We start from the raw sequence: 9,375 nt of genomic DNA on the forward strand, positions 1-9,375 counted from the left end.
CTTTTTATTGTGACATGTTATTGCCACAAAGAAGACACAATTCTACTTTTTATTTTTACTTGTGACATATTATTGTCACAAAGAACACAAAATCCTACTAATTATTGCTAAGGTCACAATGTTATTCAGTAACATCATAACAAAGATCAAACTTTTTTCTTTTTAGTCGCTTTCTCGGCTCAAGAATACATCACTATGCGAAGAGGGCATGTTCTCCTGTCGTGGGTAACTCTTTCTTTGCAGTATGCACATAGCCTCTTTGGCTTGGCTGCTTTTTCAATGGCTTGTTGTTTAGCTGACTTCAATCTTTTTCCACTGCCCTTGTTGCGTGCTTGTTCCGGAGGGTGGATAGTGACTTGACGACGAGATGCACCCAACAAAGATCTCCATCTCTTGGTCTTTTGTAAGCGGTTCAATACATAACTTCTGCCGGAACTCAACTAGGAGGGATGCTAACTCTTCCGTGTGTTCAACGGGTAAAGTTTTGAGAACACCAACTATCCGACGGAACTCGACCATACGTTGCACAAATGACTCATCGACGTAGCCATATATGAATCCTCAATGACATTCCCATTCGAATCAAGCACGGAAGTAAAACAAAGAAAGTTATTGTTTATCATGGTGACAATGTTACCGTAAGAAATTATGGTTACAATGTTATCAGAAAACAATCGTAACAAGTCAAAATCACATTTGTAATAATGTTTTCGAATCAAACCTGTTCGCTGCGTGTGTGTTATTTAGCCAACGATCTACAATGTACTTGCTTGGTATTCGCCCAATTCCTTTGCCCTTGTACACCCACAAAATATGCCTGCAGAGTAATCCAATTCTTTCGAACAGTTTACACTCGCATACCGCATCTCGTGCTTCTAAGGTCCAACCTCACCTTGAAAATTCTCATCTGTCTCAAAGATCGATTACATGAATTATGCGCATATGCTCCTCCTTCTCAAAGTCATCAACACCACATAAATCGGCCGCCATTACTTCTTCTTGGAACACCTTGAACACAACATGTGTGTATATAATAGCGCCATGCTTTTCTATAGGTAATTCTATCTTAAGCTCGGGGAATGAGTGGTCGTTTGTTATAATCATCGCACCTTCGTGTATAGTGTCTTCTGGTCCATAGCGATTTGGAACCTGGTTTTAATGCAACAAGGATTCGCAACAAATTATTTATGTAACAATGAAACAATGGTATCGTAACATATACACTGTTCCCGGTGCTCGTAAGGAATGAAAAAGAGTTGTTTACCTCATCCAAAATTCGACCAATGTACCAAAGTGATTCTCATAGCGCTTGAAAAACGAATTTGTACTTTCGATCGTGTGTTGTTCTTAATATGCAGCCCAAGGCAAGGTCACGATGGTAGGCAGGAATCCAATGGTGTCCGTCGTCGAACATTGTAGTCAACCAATCATTATCTTCCACTCAAATCTGAAATGACCTTCCCGCCACTTCTCTTCGAACACCGACGGCTCCATATCAGGGTCCCAAACAACAGCGTTGAAGCGAGCAAGGAAGTTCGTGTCTCTGCAGAGTGTTGAACCAACTTTGTCCGTGATCTTTTGTGTAATATGCCACATACAATAACGATGCCTAGTTGTCTTGAAAACGAAGGAAAGCCTTTGTATGCCGGCATAATGAAACAACAAGTCAGAACGTGATATTGACCAGTGATAGGGAAAGAGCAAGTGAGTAAATTATATGTTAGTAATTTAGTTACTGATGACATTGTTATTGAATAACCTTGTAAAAGAGGAAGAGATGGAACAGTGGTAGTTGGAGTCGAAAGTTGGGGTACAATAATCTTAAGTAAGTCTCATTCTGAAACATTGTCACACTATTACCTTCTTTATGCCAGGGCATTGATCCGTGATCATGAATCGTGGCTCTTTTTGTCCCATGGCGGTCAAGAAATGCTTTGAAAGGTCCATTGGAAGGAGATGTCATCCTCGTGTAACAGGAGACAACCTAAAAACGACACCGACTTTCTGTGGTGATTAACACCTGTGAATGGTGTAAAAACCATATCATACTTGTTGGTTCCGTAAGTAGGGTCGAAGCTAACAAAGATCCCCAAAGAATGAGTAGTTTCTAATACATGTAGCATCAGCCCAAAAGAACTTTGTTAGACGGTTTTGCGGATCAACATCATAAGCGAAGTAGAACTGGGGTTGGGTTGCTTTGAGTTTCTCGAGTCGATCGATGAAAAGGTCAGCATCTCTTAACCCAATGTAGCACTTGATATCTCTTTGAAAGTTCTTAAAATCTATCAATGTAGCACCGATATTTTCATACCCATTGACAAGTTCCTTAACCTGTCTAAAGGTCAATCCAGCGCCAATATTCAACTTGGAGTTGTCCAAGATAAGCGTCTTCTGGAACATATCAAGGGATCGTGAAATCTTATCGAGATCTCTGTTACAGACAGAGGTGAGATGATGATTGTGGACTTTAGAAAACTCGTCAATCATAGTTGGGCCATCAAGGCCATGTAGAAGGGCAAATCTGACGTATGCTCGGCATCCAATTCTTGTGATTTTAACTCGCCGTGTAACAAGATACTAGCTGTGGACGAACAATTACCCATATTCTCATCATCCTTGGTTCTGGGACGCTGTTTCGGTTTAGATTCCCCAACCCTTGACGGTTGCTGACTACGAATTTTTGGTGTGCAACACCACCTCGTAGTGTTTTCGTCATCGTGCTTCCGAGGGGTAAATCCGCATGCCCGAGCATAAACCTCGTAGAACTTGATTCCAGCCTCAAGGGAGGCGAAAACTGCACCAATGGTAGGTCTAAACTTGTGCTCAACCACACGCATCCAACGCTCACCTCCATTAGGCGTGTGAGACAGAACAAGCTGATTATTTGGTTGAGGATTGGGTTGCTCTTGGACAATTGGCGTAGAATGGGGTTGAGTGACAAGATTGAGTCTGTAATACAAAAAGGAAAATACGAGTATTAGTGACCTGAAATACAACGGTGGTATTACAAAGAGTAACATTGTTACAGTAATAAAAGAGGACATCCAGAAGTGGTACAACATATGTTATATGTGAAATGGAAAATGAATATATGTGATTGTGTTACAAAGAAACATTGATATTGTAACAAGCTAAGCCTGTAAGCATTGACAAAGCAAACAGAATATACGAGGCAAATGGGACAGAATATACAAAACAGGAAAAGAGGTCAAATATAATGAAATTTGACCGAATTTGAAATGGAAAATGAATATATGTGATTGTGTTACAGTAACATTGATATTGTAACAAGCTGAGCCTGTAAGCATTGACAGCAGAAAGAATATACGACAATGGGACAGAATATACAAAACAGGAAAAGAGGTCAAATATAATGAAATTTGACCGAATTTGAACGTGGAAATCAACAAAGACGAGGATATTTGACCTAATATTTAAGAGAAAAGCAAGTAAGAGTATAATCAAAGGAAAGCGGATCAGTAAATTGAAGTATAAGTGAACGAATTTCATTAAAATTGAAGCAAACATAAAATCGATTAACCTAAAAAACTGAAAAGCAACAGAATAAAGACAAATATAATCAAAATTGACGGAATGTAACGATAAAGCAACTAATGAATGTTACAGTAACAGTGAGACTGCTACAATGTGGTGACATTAGCATTGACAGCAGAACAGGAATATTCACACAGGTGGAAGAGAGAGAAGAGTTCAAAAGCAAAGGAGTATTGAAAATGTTTTGCAAAATTAATATCAGCGTAGCAGCGTATTGTTAATTTCAACGGGAAAACCAAGGACGATTTTAATCTACGGAAAGAATAAAGCAAATTTGCAGAGAAAGACGATTACAAATCAAATTCGCTCGAATTTGACGGATAACAACACCGATGATAATGAAAGCAAAGGATAAAGCGAAATTGCAAATTCAAGAAAGAAAACAACGATTATAATCAAATCCGATCTAATTTGACGGAGAAACCTAGGACGATTAGAAGCAAAGCAAAGGAAAAAGCGAATTTGCAGCAAAAACATAGATTATAATCAAATTCGATCAAATATGACGGAAAACAACAACGATTATCATGAAAGCAAAGGATAAAGCGAAATTGCAAATTCAAGAGAGAAAACAACGATTCTAATCAAATTTGACAGGAAAAACAATAACGATTATAATCAAAGAAAAGGATTACTCACGCAAAACTATTTTCGAGAGAATCGGCATCCATAGGAGTATCAACCATCAAGCAAAAACTGAGAACGATTGAACTGTAGAAATAATTGAATGATGAATTGAAAAGTAAAATTATTTGTGTATATTTTTTGCTGGATTTGTTTTATGCGAGAACGAAGAAAAATAGAGGGAAATTCGTAGAGAGAGAAAAAGTGTGAATGAAGAGAGAGAAAGTGAAACAGAATTGTAAGGTTAGCAGCGTGAAGTTTGAGCCTTATATAGTCTAATTATAATTTTTGAGATTTAATCTCAGCCGTTGATTAGGAGTAGATCTAATGGCTGAGATTAAGATGCTAGACTCACCTAAGATACCTAGACTCACTTGATGCAATTTCTATATATATATATATATATATATATATATATATATATATATATATATATATATATATATATATATATATATATATAGAGAGAGAGAGAGAGAGAGAGAAAAATCAAGATCCGGTGAGAACATACTAATCATATAAACTAAATCAACAACACACGTGGAATTTGCCAAAATCAAAACCCAGCAAATTGACAAAAACAAACCCAGCAACTTTACATTTTCTCTCCCCTCGTCATTTACCCTTTTATTACTTCTCCCTCCCTCATCATGATTAGACCTGGCAAAATAAACCCGACCCGATTGACCCGACCCGAATAAGATGATCCGAGACCCGAAATCGACCCGAATTGCTGAACCCGAATGACACCCGAAGCCCGAAGTGACCTGACCCGACCCGAAAATTACCCGAGCTTTCATGGACCCGTAACAGACCCGACCCGAAATGACCAATCCGAAACCACTCAACCCGAAAATGACCCGACAAAATATAACTTTAATTGACCCTAATAGACTTGAAATGTCTCTCTTCTCTTAATCTTTGACCCGAAAATGGCCTGACCTGAATTAACCCGATTTGCTTGACCCGAAATACACCCGACCAACAAACCGGAAATAGACCCGTAACCCGAAATGAACTGACCCGATCCGAACTAACCCGAAAATTTGAGAAACCCAAAATGACCCGACCCAAACCGGCCCGACCCGAACCCGACCCGGTTGACCCATTTGCCAGGTCTAATCATGATCCACGACTATCACCACCATTTATCTCAACTTTCAGCCACCTAACAACCACCAGAATGGCGCTCATTCGCTCCCCTTCGGCGACAATTGTGGTGCCATTATATTTCAAATCTACTTTCTTTTCTCCATGTCTAAGATGAAGGTCTTCCATCGGATGATTGACGAGGTTGCCGACGATGTCAATGGTGTACGACGTTGGCGGTAAGCTCAATGAGTAATCCGCATAATTTCGGTTGATGTCTAAAGTATGGCGATTAATTGGTATTTTAATTTTTTTTTTTCGGAAATTAGTGTGTGTGTGTGTGTGTGATGGTTTTGTAATTTGTACCATAAGTGGTTGTGTAGCGATGGTTAGTGTGGGTTGTGGTGAAATTTCGTGGTTAGTGGATGGCGGAGTTGGGCAATAAGGACTCACGTGTCGTCGTCGTCCGAAGAAGGTGGTGGTAGAAGGGTTCACCGTCAGAGCGGCAGTGGTGGGTGTTGTTCAGGGGTGTTGGTGGTGGTGCAGACGTGCGGTGGTAGTTAGGAACTTAGGGCAGTGAATTGATTTTGGAAATTATGGTTTATAATTTGGGGAAAGTGTATCTAGGATGGAAAAAAGTGTATATACATCAATATAAAGTGTATATAAAATTTATGTAAAAAAAATGTAGTTAGACGGTCAAAATATGTATCCAAATTGTTAAGAGTGTGTATAGAATTTGGGAAAAAGTGTAACTGTAAAAGTGTATCTAAGATTTGGTAAAAAAAAAAAAAAGGGTATATCTACATTATTAAAAAGTGTATATAGAATTCTCTTAAAAAAAGTGTACCTACAATAGTCAAAAGTGTATTTGAGATTTGATAAATAAAAAAGTGTATCTACATTATTAAAAAGTGTATATAGAATTCTTGTAAAAAGTGTACCTACGATAGTCAAAAGTGTATATGAGATTTGGTAAAAAAAAAAAAAAAAAAAAAAAAAACGGCTCAGATAAATCCTAATTATAACCAACTTTTCCGTACAAAACAGCTTCTCCCAAGTCAACTCTTTATCTCTCCACTCATCTCTGTCCATGCGCTTTCCCTCTCTTCATTTTTTACCCAATTTTATTTTCCCAATTAGATTTCCCAAATTTGATTTCTTAGCGATAAGCAACGATGAACAACGAATTTGGTGTCGTCGAACAATTCAGAGTGCTGCTCACTTCACCATCGACATCGCTCATCTCCACAACAAAATCTCCTAGTTAAGAAAACACAATTATGAGTCTGACGAGCGAGTCTCCGAGATAGTGAAACTACACGCCGAGAAGAATGATGAGTCGGAACGGTCTAAAGACGAGTCATAAGGCAGCAGAGGAGATAGCAAAAAACGCAGCAGACGAAACTCAGGTGGCGTACTTTGGCGTATTTACTGCACAACGTCATCACTATTGTGAACGACACGTCTGACTCGGGCCATTAAATTTGGTAAGTCAAGGGTGATAAACAAAGATTCAGTAGATCAGTTCTGAGGGAACGAAGTGTGTGTATGTCACACTGTCGATCGCGTTCAATTTTAATTGCAAACTCGTGATGGAATCTTACCAAATTCAAAGAGAGTTCACAAATTATAGAATAATACGGTTTTAAACCATGAGATGGTTCATTTTGTAAAAACCTTATTCATAATGATAATCGAGAATGTGAGCGTTAATCACGGAGTATAAAACTGGATAATGAAAAAGCTATTTCGTCGTACGCCGTGTTTCGTTATGGAAATCGGTGGCCAAGTTCATCAGCACGAGGATTCCAACCGTGCACCTCTTTTATTTACGTTATTTTACTGAATTTCCACCACAAAAACAAATCAATTTAAGTACTGTATCCTTTAATTACTGCGTCAATGTGGATTTATTATTGCTTGGGAAGGTAAAAGAGTTGGAGGGTGGATTATTAAGTGAAAATGAGGTTCTTGTAAGAATAAGATGTATGAAATCATATTTTAAATGAAGTAAATCGTCAAATTTAACAGATTTTAGCTTCCTGTATGAATTTGCGATTTCTGAATTAAGAATTTTCGACTTTGATTTGAGGTTAATTTCAGACAGAGTAGGGATTCATGTATATGAATGTGTATACTGTTGGAGTGTCCCCGACAATAATGCGATCACAATTGTCGATCATGATGATCACATGTTTAAATCTCATTTTTAAGAATACGTAAGGGATGATTCTTTTTATAGTCAACTGATCAACATTAATTGGTAACGATTGGCTTGCTAGAGTTTGACGTTACTGTCGTGGGACGGTGGTGGTCAGTTGATCCCTTAAGGTCACACCTAAAGGATGATGCCCTAATCTGTAAAGTTGATTAATTGTATGACGATACAAGTTAATCAATTCCTTAAAATTGAACAATTCAATTTGTGAGAGAGAATAATTATCTTATTGTAATGGGATTAAATAAGATTTATTTTAGTAATAAAATGCTTTGTTACTAAAATTGTTTATTGTTTGTGAAACAATAGAGATGAGAATAAATGGTTAATTATAAATACAAGATGTTGTGAATTATAATTAAATTACCCATTTTATTTATGTGATCAAGTATTACTAGTCAATTTGTTGTATGTAATTTAATTAATTCATAAAATGATAATTATGTGATAAATATGCATTACATTAATTAATAACATGTATAATACTATATGTGACATATTGTGTGACAAATGACAAATTGACAAAATGAAATGGTAGTCCATTTTATACATATGGACCGAAATGAAGGTAGTAGTAGTGGATTGTGGTTGATTTATTTTATGAGATAAAATACTTGTAATCATACCTAGTCTAACTAGCTAGCATACCTATACATTTAGATAAGAACAAAAGTAAAAGGGAAGGACCATATATTGGTCCATTTTACTCCCCAAAACCGTGACACCCTTAATACTCCCAAGGGGACTTTGGTTTTTGTTCACTAATTCATTCTCTTTATGCATGTTAAAGATATTCACATGCATTCGTCTCTCTACTCCTTCGTTTTCTCTAAAAACTTGAGAAATCTTGATTCAATTGTTCAAATCACATTACTAATATTATTAATGTAATATCTGAGTATTAGTAATCAATTTTAAGGTAAACTACTAAACAAATATCTAGCACATATTATTTAGTAGAGATAAGGGATAATCTTGGGTGCAATCAAGAGGAGTGGCTTCTATACTTGAAGTCTTTGGAGGATCATCCTATTACTCATCATAACTCAAGAACAAGTGAAGGTAGGAGACCTTACTTGTGCCCATAAACCGAAATATTCAATGTAAGGAACCGGTTTTCCTCTACACTTATTTATATGTTTTGCATGCATAAGATCATTAAGTTTTTATGACTAAAACTTTAAACTAAAATATGTGATATTTAAAATATGATTTCCTACAAGTGGTATCAGAGCATTATGGTTATTGCATGCAAGATCGGGTTAGTTTTTCCGAGTTAATTTAATTAACATATAAAACTTGTTATTTAGGATTTATGAAGATAAATCATGAAATAATTTTGCATGTTACAAGTTTCTGGTCCTAAGTGATTTTTAGGATATTTTGGTTTATTTCTGGATTTTTATTGTTCATTTTATATAATTGGCATTAAAATATGATTTTTATGATAAAAATGTCATTTTTGGACGCAAAATAGCTAAACTTCGAATTTTTCTGTGTTTTTTGGATATGTTTTCACATATATTATCTACTGATGGCCTGTCAATTTTCATGATAAAATGAGTTATTTTGCTCGAAATATGGATTTTTCAAGTTAAAATCGTATTTAAATGGGTAAATAGGTTAATATGAGTTATATTTCGAATATGGTCATGCAAATTTAGTATGTTGTCACATGCAATTTTACAAGATGTATGTAAAATATTTGGCTATAATTAATTCTTTATGCATGATTTATGAATTTTTGATGAAAAAATCACATAAATAGTGACTATAATTAGTAATAATGCAAAAAACATACTTCATGACTAAGGAAAAACGTCACATGTTGCATTTTATCATATATTTCATATCTAAAAGTTAAAAGTTGATGAATATAATTTTTC

At 36.2% G+C, this 9,375-nt stretch overlaps 1 protein-coding gene across 1 annotated transcript; it reads right to left on the reverse strand.

Moving 5' to 3' along the window:
• Positions 1 to 2,076: 2,076 nt before the first annotated feature.
• On the reverse strand, positions 2,077 to 2,487 carry LOC141607630 (protein FAR-RED IMPAIRED RESPONSE 1-like). Its single transcript, XM_074426978.1, has one exon. It carries the CDS (start codon positions 2,485 to 2,487, stop codon positions 2,077 to 2,079), a length of 411 nt encoding a protein of 136 aa, XP_074283079.1.
• Between the last annotated feature and the right edge of the window lie 6,888 nt (positions 2,488 to 9,375).

The sequence above is a fragment of the Silene latifolia genome, chromosome 10 (assembly GCF_048544455.1).
Source record: "Silene latifolia isolate original U9 population chromosome 10, ASM4854445v1, whole genome shotgun sequence".
NCBI lineage: Eukaryota > Viridiplantae > Streptophyta > Magnoliopsida > Caryophyllales > Caryophyllaceae > Silene > Silene latifolia.